This window comes from Anas acuta, chromosome 1 (genome assembly GCF_963932015.1).
Source record: "Anas acuta chromosome 1, bAnaAcu1.1, whole genome shotgun sequence".
In the NCBI taxonomy this organism is placed as follows: Eukaryota; Metazoa; Chordata; class Aves; order Anseriformes; family Anatidae; genus Anas; species Anas acuta.
Window position 1 is genome coordinate 19,045,421 of NC_088979.1, and position 21,157 is coordinate 19,066,577.

Genomic DNA, 21,157 nt, shown 5'->3' on the forward strand with positions numbered 1-21,157 from the left:
TTGGAGAGTGATTTTTTATTTAAGTGGGTTTCTGCAGAGCAATTCAGAAGTTGGCTTTTAAGCAGAAGTTGAAATTGGTGAAAGAGAGGTCATGGTCCCTATCTGGTAACTTTGGGACTTGTTTTATAGGAATGGCTGGCTTTTTACAGCAGATTCCTTAAAGCACTGGTACCTGAATTTTGGAGGATGAGCATGGGGGATGTGGCTGTAAGCAGGCAGACTCGGTGTTCCTCTTGCTGCGGTTGTAGGTGTGTTGTCTGGGGAAAATCAAAGGTGAGCTGTGTAGGGCTGCAGGGTAGAGAGTAGAAACAGGGTGGACCATTGTGGCTTCCTGGGGCTGCTCCACCTTGTTCTGAGGACAGGCCCTGGAGGAGGAGTCCAAGGAGTGGTCTCAGTGACACAGATATCCCGGCACACTGCAGAGCTGCTGACCTTACCAGAGGCAGATTTGGATCAGCGCACTTGCACATCAGCCTTGAGTTCTGAAATAGCTGGGTCTGTCTCCAGAAATGGGAAATGTGAAGCTGTCTTGGAACGTCTCACTTGTTATACCGCAACAGTTCCAAACTTCCTTCATGGCACGTTATCATTAACAATTTTTTTTGAACATTTATTTCCCCCGCCCCAATCTAACCTGTATACATCTTCACTACTTCGCTAATATGTGCATTATAAAACTTTGAATTTTACCTCTAACGATGCGAAAAATACTTCCTTTACCCATGTGGTTTGTCTTGGTGCATCCTGCTTTGGAGACCAGTGTCAGATGTGAATGTCTGCAGAGACCTGGCCAGAAGAAATCCAGCGTTGCCAGGCAGAGGTTGGCTTAAGTTGTATGCAAAACTGTTTCATAGTAAAAATATATTTGGTTATGAAAATACACACTGACCAGGAGGACAAAGTTCAGGTTTGGCTTCATAAGTTTTGGGAAGGTGAATACTGTTTCCTCTTTCCCTTGATTACCCAAATCTAAGCGATAAAGCCCATTAGATCTATTTTGGCTTGAATTGGGTAAATCTTGCTGCTTAGTCCTTGGTCAAATGATTTTCTGCAAGTAATTTTGTCTTGTACTGAGTGTTGATTTCTCAAGCTGCTGTAATCCCTGGGTGTCAGGACAAAGCCAGGTGCTAATGAGGTATGGTTCAAGGGTGTCCTGAAACTTTAAAACCCCCTGGAGAAGCTGGAGGCTGGTGGTGGGCGCCCAGCAGCTCAGCGGAGGGGAAGGGGGGGGCTCGGGGCTTCCCGGCTGCCCTGCAGGACTGTCGGGTTGTGAGGCACAGGAGAAAGGGAAGGGGTGACCCCGCAAGTCAGCGCCGGGGTAGAGAGCGCAGCTGAGGCTTTCCAGCGCTTGCCTGTTTCCTTCTATCACTGCAGGGGGAGATGGTGAGACACGAAGGCGCCTCGCTTCTGCGGCTGCCCGGGGCTGCCTTCCTCTGCTGGCCGGCCCCGAGCAGCCCAGGGGCAGAAGCAGAAGCTGTGTGCAGGGATGTCGTGCTCCCCACCCCCTTTTATTTTTAAAGCTAGATTAAGAAAATCATATAAATGCTGCTAGGGGTAAGCAGTGTGGAATTAGGGCATTGAACAGCCTCCTACCACAGGCAGAGAAGGGCCTGCAGTTACAGGAATACAAGTATTTCCTCCTCCTTGCGTACTGGCTTGGGCTTTTAATGTCCTTAGGGGTAATTGGCAGAAATTAAATGTAGTCAATATTCAGGCGTCTGTGACTTGGAGCTGCTCTGAGGGGCAGCTGGGGCAGGAGGCATGACCCAGCGAGGCTCCCAGCCCGCAGCAGGTCTGCGCACACCTCAGGGGGAAATGGGAACAACCTCTCAGCTTTATGTTCAGCAGCCCATGAAGCAAAATCACAAGGAAATGAACACACAAAACTGCCCTCAGTAGCAAACCCCTCAGCTTGCGTGCTTCAGTTTGGAGTTCACCTTCACATGACTTCCACACAGGGCTGAGCCACAGCTGACCTCCTCCCTGAGTGCCTCTGGCCAAACATCTGTCAGGGGTGAGATTTGCCTTTCAACAGCTCACACAGATGTCGTGCAGGAGTGAAGGGAGTTCAACTTCTGTACCTTTCTTTTAAGAAACACACCTGAGAAATCAGTGCAGTGCATGGGTTTTAAAAAATTAAAAAAATCTGCTACTCAACTAAGTCCAACAGCAGCTGTTTTGAAGCCAGACATTGGGATGCAACCATCCAGATGCTGAAAGAGGTGGAAGGGTGAGTGAAAGTTGTCACCTGCCGATTGCAGCAGTAAGCAGCTCCCGGGTCTCTTTCAAAACTCCTGGAAATGCTGAGGAGGGAAGTCAGTCGCTGAAAAGAACAAATTATGTACAAAGCAGCAGTTTGGAGAAATTAAAACACGGTCTCAGAACTCGACAACAGTGAGCAATGCCATCTGCTCAGGAAGCGGCGTGCTTCAGCAAACACTACACCCGGAGCTGTCAGTCAGCAGGACTTGCTTTGTACTCCGAGATTTCACGAGGAGTTTCTGTCCCTCAGCAAGGCCGCTGAGTGAAGTGGGGTTTCCCTTTGTCTCTGTCAATGCTCACAGCACTGACAGACACAGCGTCTCGTTTCACAGCTGTGCTTTCACCAGCACACAACCTCTTGTTTTATTTTTGTAGCAGCGCAAGTGGAAGAACCCCATCCCGTGTCAGGGTGCAGCAGGATGAAATGGCTGCAGCTAGAAAACCCAGGAACCTGTTCCCCTAATTTATCCTTTTTGCATTCAGCTAACTCAGCTGCTCTGCTCCTGCAGATGTGGCTTCATGTTTCTGTACTCCTTTGGCACACCTCTCCTGCTGCTCCAGGTTTGTTTTTCCTAGTGACTTTGCTCTGCTTCCCCAAGCAAACTTGGTTCTTAGAACCACTTTTTCCCTCTCATTTCATCCATCTAAACCAATGCTTTTTAAAAACTTAATGAAAAAGAAGGTGTGCCACAACAAATGCTTTTTTATTTAAACACCAAACCCCTCACCATTACCTTGTTACAACTTGTGTAACAATTGCTGATGCTGTTGCTTGTCGGGCTTTGGTTTAACATAATTGGAAAAAAGTCCAATCCCTCTCTGGTATTCCTCTCAGCCCTTAGGCTAAGGGCTCTGTTTGCACAGCCCCCTTCTCATTCCGCTGCCCCTCTGTTACGGGGTCCTGCTCCCACCCCAGGGGTGGCGTGTGCCTTTGTGATGGCCTTGACCCTCATAAAAGTGTTTATGTAGAGGTTTTGGGAGAGGCTGGCTGTGTTTTTGCTGATGGAGCTGGCGTCTGGGTTAAGTCTCTCCTTATTTAAGAGGTGAGGACAAACCACACTTGCTTCGTCGGTAAATTCTGTTGCATCAGAGGTGTTCCTGACTCCATCACCAAGCTCTCCTCTCAATTCAGAAGGCTTAAGTTCTGCTTTACAGCTCTGCTCAAAAGCAGGCTCAGCTGTGACACAGCAGGAAATAATAATAATAAAAAAAGAAGTATTATCTGCAAGTGGGCTCAGGAGGAGGAGTGATGGGTGCTGGGGTGAAGAGGAGGAGCTGATTCAGCTGCCCTAGAACTTGTCATGGAGCAGTGGCCACAGGAAACCTTACCAAAACAGCTGTCAGACAGCCAAGGCAGCTCGATGCCTAAATGCAAGGATGTGGTTTCACAAGCTGCTTAAACTGCTGGTGAGATAGGACATCTGTGCTTGCCCTCCACCTGGCCCTTTCCCTTCTGCCCCAGCACCAGTCAGTGTCTTTGCAGGTGAGCAGAGATTCAGGTCTGTGCAGAGCCCAGGAGTAATTTAACCTTGCAAAACAGCAATTAGGGCTGGCAGCTGGGCAAGCAGGAAAGCCTTCCCAGGCAGCCACAGCAGCAACTGCAGTGATGCAACCAAGGGCACGGGAGCCTGTGACTGGGAGAGAGCAAAGGCAGGACTGTGCAGCAAGGCCTTACATTTGTTTCCAACAAGTGCATGAGCAATCAGCAGGGAGTAGAACTGCAGGGCTTTAACCAGGAATGCATCATGAAGGCATCCGAACACCTTCCTGCCAGGTGCTCTGCAATGCGACCATCCTTTGCTTGATCTCTCCCCAGGAAAAATGCCCACGTACAGGGCATGTTCTTCCATGGACCATTTTCCCATATTTGTGTTATTTTTTTTTTAAAACCTTTTGATGTGAATTAGACAAGACAAGGCCAAAGCAGTGCACAGGCCTGGTCAGCTCCCAGCTATTATGTCAGCTGCCCCTTTGTAAAAGAGGGTATTACCATAGGAATAGCAAGAAGTTTTACCTTCTGGTTGATTGAGAAATAGCTGGTATCAACTGATATATTTTTAGTAGAAAGTTGTATTTCTGTGGAACAGCATGCATGCAATTCCATAGTGCAGCCACTGGATGCTGTCTCTGCTCCTTATACACAACGCAGTCTCTGTATTACTGTCCCATGGAGAAACAAGGCATGGGACTGTGAACGGGACTCCCAAAATCCAGGGCAGCTCCGATATCAGTTACAGATGTTGATGGGACACATGCAACCACTGTGAGTACTGGAACAGCTGAGTAACAACTGGCTTTCTAGAACAGAGAACAAAATAAATTTCACATCTTAAGGAAAATCTAAAGCATCCATGATGCCTTAAATAACCCAAGATGCCCGGGCTCTAGTGATTGCTGCAGTGATTTATAAAAACACCAATAAAAGCATAGCAGGAGGCAGTAAAAGCCTTGCTTGTCATTTGTCTGCTTGACAGCCATCTGGGAAGCTTCGTTTCCTTGTGAGATCTATATTTGTATTTAACCTCAGGCAAAATATTTCAAAGAAAAGAGAGCATTTACCACTTTTAGGGGCTTCCAAGGCAGAACAATTTGAGACACTCCTCTGACAACAAATAGGATTAGAGAGCGAATGCTCTGTTAGCTGACACGTTTTATATCCTAAAACAAACGCAAAAAGATTAAGAACTGTCGCAAATGAAGGCAAACCAAAGGCCATGTTTTTTTGGTTGCTTCCCAGATGTCCCAACTATTGAAGTGCAATTTCGTGCTGTGCTCAATCTGTTCTGACTGCAGGCTACTGCTAGAGGACGGGATCCCGTTCTCACCCGTCCCTCGCATCTGATCTAGCAACCAGGCAGAAGTCGAGCCTGAGATTACTGATTTCCATAATGAAGACAAACTAGAAAATAAAATTAATTAGCTTTCGGTGGCTCAGCAGGTGAAAACAATCCACCGTAAAACCGCACAGCCTCTAAATTCTGTGCAAGAAAAGTAGAAAAGTGTCTGCTAGGGGAAGCAGCCCCCAGTTAGGATTAGGAACAGCACAGAACATGCTCTGAGCCAACTTTGCCTGTTTTCAGGTGACCCTTACAGATAAAGGCATTTGCTGCTTAATTAGCTGCTGTTTATCCAAACTGCACTTCCTGACAGGCCAGTACTATTATTGCATTCACCCTACAACAAAACAACACACAACTTTTAAGTTCTTTTGTATGATTCCCACTCTTACCTGTCATTTTACTTCCATGGGCAGTGGAACAAGCCTGCTCCAGCAGCAACTCCGGCTTAAGGAGAGCCTTCACCTCCTCTAGCCCACATCCATGGTTGTTCAAGTATTTGAGCGTGTGGTTTATCACACAGCCATGAATTGAACTAGCCGAAACTTTCCACCACCACCTTTCCCCATTGATTTTGAACAGGGATCAGTTTCCCATGCTGCTTGTTTCCACTTGTGCCTCCCCTATGCTCAGTACTCAAGCTACTGCTTAGGTCTTACCGAATGAAACCCACGCATGACAAACTAAAACTAGTTTTTGCTGCTCTGATTATATCCACCTCAGAGCAATATTTCTCCTTACACGAGGCTGTTAGTACAAACAATAGCTCTACTTCTATTAAGAGTAATTTTGTAAGCAAAATAAACCAAAAACAAATACAAAATGAACTTGTAAAACTTCATTTGTAGATCCCAAATCATTCTCTCATGCCAGCATCGTGTCCTAATAGCTTAAGGGCAACAAAGATGGTGAAGGGTCCAGAGGGGAAGATACATGAGGAGCAGCTGAGGTCCCTGGGTTTGCTCAGCCCCGAGCAGAGCAGGCTGAGGGGAGGCCTCATGGCAGCCTGCAGCTCCCTCACGAGGGGAGCGGAGGGGCAGGCGCTGAGCTCTGCTCTCTGGGGACAGCGACAGGACCCGAGGGAACGGCATGGAGCTGGGACAGGGGAGGGTCAGGCTGGGGGTTAGGGAAAGGGTCTGCACCCAGAGGGTGCTCGGGCACTGGGACAGGCTGCCCAGGGCAGTGGTCACAGCACTAAGCCTGCTGGAGTTCAAGTGCTTGGACAACACTCTCAGACATAGGGTCTGATTTTTGTGTCATGTGTGGATGACCATTGTAGATTTCTTCCATCTTGGGATATTTTATGAGAAGACCATAAGATTTTAAGATTTCAGTGTCATCCTGAAGAGATCTTCTATTTCAACATGTTAACAGAACTATGCCGTTTTCACAATTAGGGGACACTTACAAGCCATATTAGAAGTTCTATTAGTTGAAAGGAAAAAGAAATCCATCAAGGTCCTTGGTAGTCAAGCTTTTTGCTCCATTTGATGTTAAACTGAGTCTTTCAGGGTATCTGGATTGCTTCAGGGCAAGAAAGTAACATTCATCAAATAGTCATTAAGTGCAGGGTAAAGGCAGGCTCTGAAACCCCCCGCTGCTTAGTGCTGGTGAATCCGTCTGGTGGAAGGATTCTTGTTCTGGAACAGAATATTTTGTACCCTTTTAGGACCATGAAATTCCATTACTAGCACACAGCCCATTAAGTGGTTTTAGTCTGTGAAGACGCTGGAAGGAGATCTGGTCTTCATTCTCTGAAAGACTTGGGTAGAATGAATAAGAGTTTTTTTAAGCAGCAGATGAGTAGTTTTCCAAGCAGACACAAAGCAACTGCGACAGAAGATTTGTTCAGAATTCAAAGTATTGGTCAACTTCAAAGAGTGACATAAAATATATACTTCTAAACAAAAGCTAGGAAATAAAACCGTGCTCAGGCCAGAATTGGTAGAAAATCAGCTTCTCCAGCTAATTTGATGCACATTCATCCCAGAAAGCGTCTGGGGGTAACACGAAAAATTCTCTTACATTTACTAGGTTTTAGCCAGGTCCCTCCAAGAAGCGAGTCCCTCTAAGCAACCAGGAAAATACTTTCAGGCATCTCCAGATGCGTGCACATTGAGGATTTCAAAGAACATCCATCTGCGTTCAGAAAATTCAGGAAAGCACACTAAAATAACAGGAAGACCAACAGGAAGACCACATAAAGCTGGTAAATGCAGTACTCAAGTCACAGAGGATTAGCCGACACTGGTAACAGCAAACTGGCTCCAAGCAGGAATACATAGCTGGGATTTCTTTTGGACAAGAGTAAGATCTCTGGTGGAAAAACAAACAAACCAAAACAACCTGCATCTCAACTGCTGTGACTACCAAAAGGTGTCAAACAGCTCTGAGAAGTTCAGCTTGGTCAGCTATGCAGGGATATGTTCGCACGATTGGAAACGACAGCACCGCTTACAGAACACACGTGGCAGTGGTGCATGGGAGAGGAAAGCAATCATTCACATGCCTGCCAACAAATCTTTCAGGCAGTTAAAGACAGAGCAGATCTCTAACGAGTAGCAATTGCACAATATATTTTCAAGTTATTCGTATTCAAGACAGTCACCTTTTAGAGCTGTAGCTATCCGACTGCCAAAAGGAAAACAGATACCTAGTACTTAATATGATGTCTATGTAAGAAAGCTGTAACTGAAAGAGAAGCGCTAGAAATGCCTGTCCATCAGACAGCCTGATGAAGGAGTACCTGGCTGAATGCTTTAAAACAGTAAAGCAGGAGTTGCTCTTCACATAAGTGAATTCTGTTGAAGATGCCAAATACTGTCAGAGTATTCTTCAATCCTCTTCAAACTCAGCCTTGAAGAGATAACGCAGTGTCACTAGCACATCCAGAGATGCCTACTTCCTGGGCAGCGTAACGGACTTTCCTTTTATTGCAACTTAGTTACATTTCTCTACAACCTACTGCAGATGTATATACACACACATGTACACAGCAAACACAAGAATCACATGAAACAACTGAGGTATTACATAATACACGACCTTAGTCCTCTTTGAAGCAATATTAAAAAATATAAAATAAGATCTATTTTGTCACTAATTTTAATAAAACATTATGCATAAAATCATTAGTTCGAATTAATCCACATCAAGTGTTCTCCAGGAAAACAAAACACTTTTCTTTTGTGGGTCTTTTCTCCTGGTATTTCTTTTTGCTTTTTGAGTTTTCTGTGATTCAGTGATAAGGTCCATGAAAGTGAAATATGGTCTTCAGCTTGATTTCAAACGTTTGGCTTGAAAGCAACAGGACAGGCTCTGCAAATATATCCAGATGAGTTCATGAACCTATTATCATCTCAATCATATTCTGAATTAGCAGAAGACATAAACATTGAAAACTTGCCTGACAAAAGAAGAGGTCAGCTAAAACGAGACCTTTTACTCTATCAGATTAATCAGATGGATTTCAACTCCAAGTATATTAAGAAAACTACTTTTTTTCTTCATCTCATTCTGAATTGTTGTGATTATTATTTTACTTCATATAATTTCCTTGTACCTCTTGCCCAAATAATCCATAGTGACCCCAAGTTTAACAGATAAGCAACAAGTATAACAGATGAGGAATATCTACACTTGATCAAGTTGTCAAAACTTCTATTTCAATCAATTTTTAAAACCTATTATTCCATTGTTCAAAGATTGGTTGATGTTTATTGTAGACTAATTTCATCTCACGTATTGTTCATAAGGTGGCTTTGCATTTCAAAGAAATTGGTATTTGCTATTTTCCTGTCCTGGTTTTGGCTGGGATAGGGCTAATTTTCTTCCTAGTAGCTGGTGCAGTGCTGTGTTTTGGATTTTTTTTTTCTTTTTTTAAGTTTGGAAACTGGTGGTGAGCAACTGCATTGTGCATTCCTACCCCCGCATTAAACTGTCTTCATCCCAGCCCCTGAGTTCTCACACTCCCCAGTTCTTTCCCCCATCCCACTGGGACTGGGGGGAGGGATGAGCAAACACCTGTATGGTGCTGAGGTGCCTGCTGCCTTATGCTAAAAGGACCACATAATCAGTTACGTCACTTCATATAAATTTTCTCCATTCTTTAGCTTTATTGCCTAAATTTACTCAGAAGAAAGCACAAAACACTCAGAGGCTTTGATTATCAAAAAGCAACATTTACCTACAGTTAAAACCAGTAAAAGTAACTTCATTTGTTTTCCTTCATTTTTTAAAGCTTCTGATGACTCAAACACGCAATTATAGTATTTGTTCTTTACACAAAAGGCAGACAGATACCATGCCAAAGACTAGATATTTAGTCACATCAACCAGAGCTATTTTGGTAGCTGAAGAGCAAAAGCAACTGCATGAATCTCTAAATGTGCTAAAGCATCTTCCTAGCTCTTCCAAATCCAATTATATAATCAAATCTGTAAAATGTGATCATACCTGTTCTCTTTGTTGCAGTAATCAGTGGAATCACTTTCAAATCTTGTAGTGCCTCCTGCCTTAGTCTCCATTTTCTTGTCTTTAGAAGAGTCTACTACTTTATGATTATACTTTGACAGAATCTACAGCAAACATTAAAAGGGAATTAAAATAATTATTTAGGAACTCAAAACAGGATTACAGTCTAGACATTTTCAATAAGCAGCAGATAATCCTTTCTTTTTGAGGAACAATACTTGATAGAATTAAACTCTTTTAATACTACTGTTTTGATATTAAAGCTATTCAGAGAAATATATATTAGCTGACCTGTAGAACATCATCTGGTATCCTTGTTATTTCTGGAGGTGGAGGAGTACTGAGCAAATGGTCATACTGTTTTATTTTAGGAGGAGAAGGGTCTCCCAAACGCTTAAGATACTCATCGGAGCTCACAGTAGGAGGAATGCTATCTTCTATGCTTTGGTTTTCTTTTGCATCACTTTCTGTCACTGACCCAACTTTTTCCCCTGGCTTTACCTGTTGCAAAAGAGGTATTAGATGCCTTCAGTTAACTTATTAAGGGGTGGGTTATTAATAAAGGTTCTTATAAAATTACCATTAGAAAGATCTTCTACAGAGACATAAGGAAAAATAGCACAAGAAAAGAATCACAGATTGACATTTGAAAAATGGTTTATGGTACAAGTATATCAAAGTATGTAATTGTTATTTACTACCATAGTTTCTACCTTGAGCCATCTTGTTTCAAAATCTGGAGGTGGTGGCGTTTCTGTATGTTTAGGAAGAAGCAGTTTGTTCATCTCTTGTGACTTGGGTAACACTGTACTATCTGTTCTGGAAGGGATTTTCAAACCAGGCGTACAGAACACAGGTACCAAAGGAGAAGTCATACAGTCAGCTCCTGAAATTAGGGAAAATTAAATAAATGAATTGATAAATATACATATACATTGCCAGTTGCAGTGCCTCAGTTTCCCAAATCTATTAGCTGTATATGGATTTATTTGCATACTCCAGAACACCTGTATCATTTTAGTTGATAACACTTCTGGTATGAAGAAACACCCAAGCTGCAGAGCTCTAACAGCAGCAAATACAAACGTACAAAAAAAGTCCAGTCCTGCTACTGAATGTAACTGAAAAAGCCCAACTTAAATCACTATCACTTTAGTTTTTCATGTACTCAGTAGCCTGTATGTTTGTTCCAAGACCTTTGTACATTTTCAAGAGAGTATATTACATTTCCTCTCAAAAAAAAGTTTAGTGCTACTCTTGAAAGGTCAAAGTAACTGTTTGGTTAGCCTCTTTTAAAGCAGTTTCTTTCTTATTCTTTTAATTTCCTGGCTTGAAACAGATGCAATATTCTTGGAAAAAGTATTTTCATTGCTAATAAAGATAACTTACAAAATGATGGATGCCTCTGAATAATTCTAGATGGATAACAGTAGAAGAATGAGCAACGATTTACACTGAACAGATTTCCCACAGAAGCCACCAATGTTACATTTTGTGGACATTAATATGCAAATAATTACCAGGCCTGAACTGACTATATTTAACAAGAATCATAGTTTAAAAAATGACCACGTTAATGTATGCATTCTGAGAAAAATGTATATGTACATTTACTTATTTTTAACTTACCATTCTCATCTGTTGTTTCTGCTTTTGGCCCAGGTGTAACCATGATTTCCTTGGATGTTGTTTCTGGTACATTCACTGCATGATCATCTTTTTTAAGTAAGCTGGCAAGCAAAAACCTCAGTTAACTCTCAACATGAAGAAATCACCATGAAATGAATAGTGTCAACCCAGTCAGTCTAGTATTTGTTCATCAACAAGAGTCTACATTTTTTCTCCTGAAATACTTTACTATCTCCGATTCTACTGCTGTAATTTGTAGCATGTGAATGCATGTTCAGTCCAACCACGCTATTAAACATACTGAGATTTTAATCCAAGGTATTAAAAAGAATGTGTTTTCCCAGATCAGAATCAAATGCGTGAGGAGGAGAGCCTATTTCATTTTGAATTGCCTGTTGCCTGCAAATTCTAAATAACAAGAGAACCTTGTCAATGAAAGCCCATGCAAAAAAATCTCATAGCAACTAGATTCCATTGGTATTTTGGGTCTGTGCATTTCAAGAAGTGTAACGTGGTATTGTAAGTTTCTGAGCCACAAACGGGCAAATTAAGAACACAGATATGTTTCAGTGCAATCTTTCAGTTGTAGTAACACCAACACGCAACTCATAGAAGAAACACAATTTACAGACTAAGCAATTTTGTTGGCTATTAAATTGCAACTTTCTCATGACACTAAAGTTATTTTACTCTTGCTAGTAGTTCCTGACTCTAAACCTACTAATGGTATTCGGCATACTACAGGATTTTTAACTTGTTCTTAAAGTTTGAGTTAGGTTACTTATGTTATTCACTGACTGACTTCTGAGGGCAAAAACATTCAATATCAATTCCACAAAACCGGAAACAAGTTTTGAAAACCTTTTTAAGATCCAAGACATTCTAGTGGAAAAAATGTGTAGATAGCTAAGAGAGAGTATTTTAAATGTTTAAAATCTTTTTCATGCATGCTTCTTTTAGCATTTAAGCAATCTTTCACATTTTCTCTAGTACTATCTTAATTACGAGAACCAGATTTGGAGCTCCTCCACAAAAAGCCTATGACTATGAAAACACATTTGAGGCAGCATATTTTAACTAGATGAACAAGCCTCAAGTTTTGAGATTTTTTTTCTTATAAAAACGGAAAACAATGTACTATTTCAAGTCAGTTTTTCCTTGGTAATATTACAGATACCTTAAACCATCTGGCTTTTAGTTTTTATTTTTATAATAGCTCTTCTTCATTGTAAACACTTTTGTTCAGACACTTTCCGCTTTTTTCTTTTCTAGTTACTTTTCGTTTCAGCTTTGTAGTAGCTCCATGTAGAATATGTTGTTGTTTTACCTGTTTCAGAACTGAAAATCTGGAAAAAAAACAAACAGCTGGGGAACTGAGTTCTATTCAATATATAAATTTATACGTATTAATAAATTATGATTTTATGTACAGAGTTGTGTGTATATATATATAAAAGAACTTTGGGATGAATTTTTAAAATGGTTTCCACACAATGCACAGCTGCTAGGCAGATTTCAGCTAGGTGTGAGACCTGGCTGGCACAAGTAAGGGATGTGATAGTGCAGGGCTGTCTCCAAGAAAGGCCGAATTATTGATTTCTGGAAACCACATGTATAAAGCTACTTCCGCTTGAAGTAGTGTTTGTTCCCAGAGCATCAGACTAGTTTAAAAAGATTATACCCGTTATCCAGAAAAGTTATCTTCAGTTTCTTTTGCCTTAACGTTCTACCCATTTAACATGCTGAACCTGCTCACCAAGGGGCGAGACAAATGCCTTTTGAAGATAAGAAGCAGTTAGATTATTTCAATCTTACTAATCAAATTGCATGCTAACACTAACAACATTGCAAAATAAACAAACACTGGCTAAACACATTTTAATTCTAATGACTTATAGATTCTGAGTCCATGTGCAGCTTTAACTTTAGTCCCAATTATTGCTCACCTGTCTGTTTTGGCCATTAATGACGATGACGATGCAACAAGCACCAACCATCCTGTATCTAATTCTCTACTGAATTTTGATATTTATCATTAGGGGTATGGAAGACTGACAGTGTTATAAACGATATCACCACCACCAAAAAAAAAAAAAATCACATCTCCAGTGGACTTTGTAATCATTTCACTCTAAGACACAGACAGGGACTGTACATTTGCGGATGTACCTGTTTGGAAACTGTGGCCATAATTAAAGCTGAAGATCACATTTAAAACAGTTCCCATTAAATAGAAAAATTAGTAAAACAATTCTGAAGTTAAAGAAACCAAAAAAATCTTAAGTTGTGCAATAAGCTGAAGCTATTTACAGAATATTATTTGAAGAACTAATGAGATAGTACAGTGTGTTTCTACAGTGAGGCATTTAACCAAATGCTTCAGAAACGTCTTCCAGTGCTATATTCCTAAAGATTTTTAAAAGTTTAAATTGGTAACGTAATGTCTACTTCAGGCAACGCATCACTCAAATACAAATCCTAGGTTAAGTAATGTAAAATATCATAGTTATACATCGTATTTTCCCCTTGTAAACAGATTGTATAAGAGACATTACTGTGCTGCAGTCAAGGGAAGGAGTACACCTGAGATGTGTTTCATATCAGTATCTGGCATGCAAAGGGTACATGAAAATACATGTAGAGAGCTAGACAGGGACACAGGAATAACCAGCTGGTAGATAACAAATAAATCACCTGTTTGCAGAAGAAAAGATGGGCAATAGCAACAAGAAGATAGTACAGCAACGTCCTAGTTTCAGCAAGAAGAAACTATAGAAAATTCAATAGAGAAACAACCTGAACTTTAAATAATTTACTTACTTCTTGGTTGTCTCAGCAGTTTTACGAATAAGTGCCATGGTATAATCTTCATTCATACACATGGTATGTTCACTAATGCCAAAGTGTTCAAGTTTTGGTGTTAAACACTCATAGTCATCCATTTTGAGCATACATTTTGGTGTTTTGGGCAAAATACAGGGGGTATGTGTTTTTAGTGGAGTCTTGATTTTTGAATTTTCTTGATGTGAATTTGCTGCTTGCTGTCCATTTACTGCACTCCAAGGCCTAGAGAAAGCATATTGTGAAAGACCAAAATCTGAAAGTTGGGGGTTACGCAGCGGGTCTCTGGGCACCCGTGGGTTCTCAGTACAAGTAGGAAGGTGAGGTACATCATTTGCTTTTTCTTCATCAGATTTATTCTGGGCAGACACCTTTGAATCACTGTTAACTTCCTCTTCCTGCTCCTCTGTTGGAGAAAAAACAGAAAACGAAAACAAACCTTTAAAATAATAAAATAAAATTATGTCAGAAATTTCTCTTTTAGGAATTTATGAAGTAAGTTAGGAATCCTCACCCCTCCCCTAATAGTCTTTAAAAAAAAGTTCCTTCTTTCATTTTAAAACGCTGAAACCTGAAGGTAAAACAGATATCATGTCAGGCTAAGCTATATTTATAAACACAGGTCACACACTTATTGAATTATCTATTGTTAAATATTATTTCTAGGAGTAAATGAAACTAAAAGCTTCTTACACAAACATTTTTAATAGAATTTATCTCTGCATGGAACAGACACAAAGTATTAATCTTGAATACATTAATTTGGTTTTGCTTCATGCTATTTATATTATTTTTTTATTATTTATTGCAAGAGCAGACATTCATTAAAAATGTACAACAAATGGCAATGAAAACAGATTTTGGCCATTATTCAGAAAAAACACACAGAAGAAAGGTTACTAAGCAGTAACTAAAAACTCACAAAAGATTATTTTTCAGGTAACAAGAGTCCACTGCAGAAATAAACAAAGCTGTAACTTGTACATTTCGGTAGCTCTATAACCTGAAACGCCCCGAAGGATTTGTGAATTTCTGCATGACATAAGAAGCAGAGGAAAATATTTAAAATAATATGGCAGAAGTATTACCTCTGCATGTGTACTGGGATTACATGTGCAAATACACTTAGTTAAAAGATGTGTCTTAAAATAAATTAACCTTGTAGCTGTATTTGAAGCCCTCAGTAAAGGCATAGAGAGAAAGGGAAGTAAGCCGCTATAAAATTAGAACCTTTTGCAGTAGCTTTGTAAAATGCTTAATAGTTTAGCTCTGGGTGAATATGGTCCACGACCACAATGGTGTTTTTTGTAGTTACTGGATAACACTCAGGAGAAGGTTCAGGTGCACCTTGCCAAAGGCATCTGGAAGACTGATTGGGTCCTTGATGCAGAAAGGAATGTGTGTGGTACACACCGTGCTATTATTTTAAACTCATTTTGTACAGCTGGATTTTTCACACAGGTGTGCATGCAGTTTCTGACTGGATGAAGCATCTTCAATCCAGTGATCAAACTACTACTACTTCATAGACTATTATGTATCACCTAAACCCTGTATGTGCTTCTCTCATCCCACTTGTGCTACGCAGTGCATTAATTTAAGATTTTTCTCTACGGTGATTTAAGCTAATGAAGTAACCACATATGAATATGAACTAATTTAGATGCATCTACAGCAGTTTCTCAAGCATGAGAAGCTGAAGCAGCAGAGCTCTCCAGGTTATGAGAGTGTGTTTGCTAACACATTTTCTCAGTATAGCTATTAATGAAGAGAAATGCTAACTTAAAAGCAGGTCAGGAGAGCAGACTGTGAGCTTTTGGAGTTTAATTTATTCTTTGGGCACCAATCACAACAGAACCTTTTACCTTCAGGGTATTGTAAAGCAAATAACAGATATACTTGACCTCTTAATTAACAAAAACATACCCTTAGGAAACGAGAAACCTTTTAAGAAAGTTACATTTGTGTTCACACATTTTATTGCAGAAAATATTACCTGTAGAGACTTTGACACGTGGTTTGTAGCCATATTTCTGGAACAGCTCTCTTATTATTCCCAGATCTGCTGCATTTCTTTGCATCAATATTTCACTTGCCTTCATAAAGTCATTAATTTCTTGCCTTTCAGAACGACTCTTGCCAAGACTGGCATTAATATCTTCCTTTAGTGGAGGACGAAAGGAGAAATGTAACAATATTATTTTTCAAATCACCACTGTTGTTTTTTTTTTTTTTAACACATTAAGCATTTTGGGAACAATTAGTGAACTTCAATTCAGATGAGGATAAGCAACATGTTTAGGTCTTTCTTATACCCAAAAACTAGGCTAGAAAACATCAGGAATATACAGAGCATTAAGTGTGAAAAAACATACAAATATTAAATTAAGGTGACAGTTCACGGTATAACAATTACTTCCCAGTAACCCATCAAACAAAAACGTGTTTGTATTCCATTAAAAATAGGAGTAAAGTTACATAACAATCAGTTTTGGACATTAACTTCCACACACAAAGGATGTAGGGCAAAACAGCTGGTAAACAGAGTTTACAGCGTAACTTACCTCCCAGTTACTTGCACACATGTCCATTTCTAAAGCCTATTTTTCTACTTCTATTAAATAAACGAAGAACATTCTCCACAAGTTTAACTGAACAGCTGAAAGTGCAGACTGTCCTGGGAAGACTTCGTTTATTCCAAATGCTAGCCATTGAACAAAAACAGGTATGCCTCTTCCCAAGGGAGCTCCTGAACCCCCATAGCTATGCCCTGGTGTGGCTAGCTACAGCTTCTCCATTCACTTTGCCCCCTGCTGACCCAACTGATGACAGCAACTGCAAACTCATGAACTGGGCTCTAAATCACACGTAATTCTTGGATGCTGCCTTGTATTTCCACAGCCATTATGAGGACTTAGAGGTAAACGAATAAAAATAAGGGTCATTGCTGAATAAGAGTTGCATTGTGGCTTAAGGATCAAAATGAGTCATCAGTTTATGGACACCTCCCCATGTTTTTTCAAGAAGGCAGTGAGTTAAGTCATTACCTTCAGAGTCCTGATTTCACCGTGCAGGTCCTGCAAGACTCTTATTGGAGATTCTTCTTCGTAGTCTTTGATATACATGTTCACATAAAAGGGTTTTGAAATGAAAAAAGCCGGGTTAGTATTTTTTTTAGCATGAGTACATTGTACATCAGAATGTAATCTACGTTAGAGACCTATCTTAGAGAAAGAATCGAGACAGAAAATGAAGATAAAACAGTTCATACCGTGTTTATAACTGACTACCTTGCACTGCACGAGACTGCAGTTTGCACAGTACGTTGAATTACGCAGAGAAACCGCACAGGCTTCTATTTTAGAGTTGCAGCTAATATTGTAAAAAATTACCTGTAGCAGACATCACTGCAGTAGGTAGGTCCGTGGAGAGCAAAGCATTATTTTGCTAAATTTTCATCCTTACAGAGCTTGATTTTGAAATAATAATTATAAAATAATCTGGATACCACTAACAAATAGACAAACAAAAAGCTGCTTTCTTCTGCCTTATTTATATGCAGACAGGTCTTAGTATACACTTAAGTAGGCAGCAGTCAAAAGCTGATATTACTTCTTTCACTGGAAATTAAGATTAACGCAAATAAATAGTGCAGAAGAGGACACCTGCTGTGTGACAAGACATAGCAGAGTGATAAATTTAATTAGAGCCTTGAACTATTTATTCAGACAGAGAACAAGCCCTGAAAATGTGTTTTCCTGTCTTGATCCATTAAAAGGGTAAAAGCAAGAACGTGATTCCTGTTTTATCATACAGACTCAAATTTGATTTATGTATGTTGTGTAATAAAAGCTCACCTGCACACCCACAAAAGTGCTCAGAGACGATGGTAGGGAAGGGGGGGGGCAGAGCTAAGCCAATATGCAATGTTGTTTGTGCCCCTGGGAGCGCAGATTTAAGAATGGAAAAAAACAACTATACAACAACAGCTGGGGAGAGGAGTGAGAAGGGAGTGGTGATCTGGGGAGGAATAAGAATGGGAAAATAGGTGGGTAAGAGGATAAAAAGGGCTTGTCGCTTGTAAATGGTTAGGTGCTTGGTACTCTCATCTAGTTGTGCCCTGCCCCTGGTTGCAAAGTCAATTCTGTGTTCTTATTAAGTTCCTTTCTAATGTCTTTGCTGGGTGAGGGCTCTCTATGCTGTGTGCGTATATGGGCGTGAGAACAGCAGCTGGGTGAGACCACAGGTGGGAGTGCCAGGGTGTCCATGGTGCAGCTCCTGGGGTGAGTGCCTGTGATGAAGCTCGGGCTGGACCAGCCGGTAAGGGACTGAAGTCAGCAGAGGGGTGAGTGGGTCCCTGAGGGGCATGAGAGCACCTGTGCGTCCCTAGTGGGCAGAAGCTGGTCAGCCATCAGTGCCTGGGCAACGTCAGACAGCCGTGTGTGTGTGATTGCTGTCCCCCTGCACCCATGGGTCTCCCATGGAGCAGATCTCCACGCTGCAGCCCCCCCGTGGGTGGAGGAGCCCCCGGTGGAGCAGGTGGATGTGGCCTGGAGGAGGCTGCGGCCCATGGAGAGCCCCCGCAGGAGCAGGCCCCGGGCCGGAGCTGCAGCCCGCGGAGAGGAGCCCACGCAGGAGCAGGGGGTCTGGGGGGAGCTGCCCCCACCCGTGGGGGACCCGTGCTGGAGCAGTTTGCTCCTGGGGGATGGACCCCGTGGGACGGAGCCGTGTGGGAGCAGTTCCTGAAGAGCTGCAGCCTGTGGGCAGCCCCCGCAGGCTCAGTTCGGGAAGGACGGCATCCATGGGAGGGACCCCACGGGGAGCAGGGGCAGAGAGGGACCCTGAGGGAGCGGCGGGGACGAAGCGCCAGGCACTGACCGCAGCCCCCATTGCCCTGCGCCGCTCTCATCCCGCCTCACGCACTCACCCTCACCCTCATCCTCCCGGCGCAGAGCCCGCTCCAGCTGCCTCGCCTCCCTCTCCAGCGTGAGCGCCAGGGCGCGCAGCTTGCCGAAGAACTCCCCGGACACGCTCGTGTTTCGCTGAGAGGAGCCGGGGGGCGCCATGGCCGCTGACCCGTTCCAGCCGTTACCGGCCGCTGCCTTCAAACCCCCGCCCGCGCGCGCCATTGGCGCCGCCAGGCCCCGCCCGGCCGCCGCCAGCTCTCGCGAGCCGCGCCCCGCAGCGCCGCCATCTTGTGGGGGCCGCCGGGCCGGGGCCGGGGCCGGGGCCGGGGCCGTGCCCGAGGGGTGAGCGGGGAGCGGGGAGCGGGGCCGGGGCTCTCCTCAGGCGGCCCGGGGTGACCACACGGCGGGGTTGGGCACAGCCAGGGCTAACGAGGAGCGTGCGTGTCGCGGCTGGGCTTGGCTTGGGCTTTTCTGCCTCTGTCCCACCCCGGGGGTGAGGTCTGAAGCGGTGTTTGCGCGCTGAGTTTCTGCTGGTTGGTGTAACGCAGGGCTTTGGCTTTATCTGCAGAGTTGGTTTTCCCCAGCTCCAAAACAAGGGTATTGTCTTAGTAAGTTTATGGAGAGGCCATGTGATAATGCTGAGGAACGTACGGCATAACGAACGTATTACGTGATAAAAAGGGAGATCCGGAAGGTGGACCTGGACATTCGCTATTTTAACAGTGCAGATATCTGCTTGTGGCGTTAAGGGATGAAGTCAATCCTTTCTTTAATCCTTTCTTTAACAGTATTTGGCTGTGGTGTTTGTTTGTTTTTCAGGAATAATTTACAGAGGAAATTATGTTAAATATCAAAGATTTAACATCCTAATAGTACCTCTATTCCTTAAGGATAACTGAATAAACTCTCCCGTTAAATAAAAAAAAAAAAAAATCACTTTTCCTTTTCTGATCTTGTTTCCAGCATATCTGTCATTGTACTGTCTACTGTACGTAGTGGCTGTTTGCATGTACAGGGATCTGAATTGTAATTTATTTTTTTTAACATCTAGCTAAAAGGCAGTGTAATAAATACATGTATGTTTGTCATTTTTCTTGTTAACTTTATTTTTGTCCCTAAGGTAATGGGCGTTTCATGTTTGTTGTTTGTATTTTAAGGTACCATGTTTTTAACAACAGTATTGCTCCGGAAGAGAATTCCTGGAAAACAATGGATTGGAAAATACAGGCAACCAAGAGTGGTCACCCTTTCGATGAAGCAGGCAATGATCCGAAGGTTGGAAACTGAAGCAGAGAACGAGTACTGGCTGAGTCGACCTTACCTGACACAGGAACAAGAGTACAATCATAACAAAGAAGGGAGACGTGCAAAATGGGAAGCTCTCAAAAGCTCCTTGACATCTAAGTTCCCTGAGCATAGATATATGAGCGATCACTTGAACCACTTGAATGTCTCAAAGAAATGGACATCTTGAGTAACAGGCTGTACTTGTATGTGGCAGCCTGTGTATGTGCACTGTGTATGTGCACTGCCACGAAATATGCTGTTGTACCTGTTATGGTAACTTTGTAATACAGTGTAATATGGGCAGATAAGTGACAATTTGGTATGGTGTACAAAAATCTTACATTAAAAGTAATCATACAGAACAGTATTTTGTTTTCTTATTGTTCTTTGTAGAAGAATATAGTCCTTTCTGTGGCTTCAGGGCTTTTGCAAAAAACAGCAAGTTACCAACTGGAGCAGTGACTTAAACTCTCTCTGTAGCCTCACTTTTTTGAAAGCTAGAACACACAGGCTGTGTCAAAGGATTATTTGCTTGTACAGACCAGATGGCTGCTACTGGTCTCTCTCCCTTCTGAAGGGCAACTTCTGTATAATACCATACTTGAGACACAACTGAATCTACTTAATGAACTATCTCCCGTCAGGCATGTGAGGATCAAGATGAACCAGAGTTAGGAAGTTAGAGGTAGATGAAGCTGCAGCTAATAGAAGACTATAAAGTGGGCCATTTTTAAAACTTTCTGGAAAGAATGTGGTTGGACTTGATGGTCTTAGAGGTCTTTTCCAACCTAAATGATTCTATAATTCCATGATTCTAATTGTTGAATTTAAATAGCAGTATTATCATTATGGCACTGTCAGATTAAGTCTTAATTACCCTCACTTAGAAAACTATTCTGATCTGATTCTGATGAACTGCTG

General features: G+C 42.1%; 2 protein-coding genes across 7 annotated transcripts; one reads left to right on the forward strand and one right to left on the reverse strand.

Annotated features, from left to right (window-relative positions):
* Positions 1 to 1,374: 1,374 nt before the first annotated feature.
* On the reverse strand, positions 1,375 to 19,198 carry LOC137850879 (spindle and kinetochore-associated protein 3-like). 4 transcript variants are annotated; one of them, XR_011092880.1, is made up of 10 exons: positions 18,970 to 19,198; positions 17,090 to 17,154; positions 16,039 to 16,204; positions 14,022 to 14,448; positions 11,202 to 11,302; positions 10,286 to 10,458; positions 9,864 to 10,073; positions 9,555 to 9,676; positions 4,277 to 4,560; positions 1,375 to 3,439 (listed from the first exon to the last, which is right to left on the reverse strand). XR_011092880.1 is itself a non-coding variant. In XM_068671368.1 (9 exons), the coding sequence occupies exons 1-9, from the start codon at positions 19,169 to 19,171 to the stop codon at positions 4,494 to 4,496; spliced, it is 1,533 nt and encodes a 510-aa protein (XP_068527469.1). In that variant the 5' UTR covers positions 19,172 to 19,198; the 3' UTR covers positions 1,375 to 4,493. The 4 variants fall into 4 exon arrangements, 2 of the variants coding, with proteins under 2 accessions (XP_068527469.1, XP_068527484.1); XR_011092878.1 differs by having other exon boundaries at positions 1,375 to 3,896; XM_068671368.1 differs by having other exon boundaries at positions 1,375 to 4,560.
* On the forward strand, positions 19,162 to 20,603 carry MRPL57 (mitochondrial ribosomal protein L57). Of its 3 annotated transcripts, none has more exons than XM_068671453.1 (2): positions 19,162 to 19,291; positions 20,107 to 20,603. In XM_068671453.1, exon 2 carries the CDS (start codon positions 20,112 to 20,114, stop codon positions 20,421 to 20,423), a length of 312 nt encoding a protein of 103 aa, XP_068527554.1. In that variant the 5' UTR covers positions 19,162 to 19,291; positions 20,107 to 20,111; the 3' UTR covers positions 20,424 to 20,603. The 3 variants fall into 3 exon arrangements, with proteins under 3 accessions (XP_068527554.1, XP_068527563.1, XP_068527574.1); XM_068671462.1 differs by lacking the exon at positions 19,162 to 19,291 and adding an exon at positions 19,299 to 19,442; XM_068671473.1 differs by lacking the exon at positions 19,162 to 19,291 and adding an exon at positions 19,472 to 19,705.
* The last annotated feature ends 554 nt before the right edge of the window (positions 20,604 to 21,157 follow it).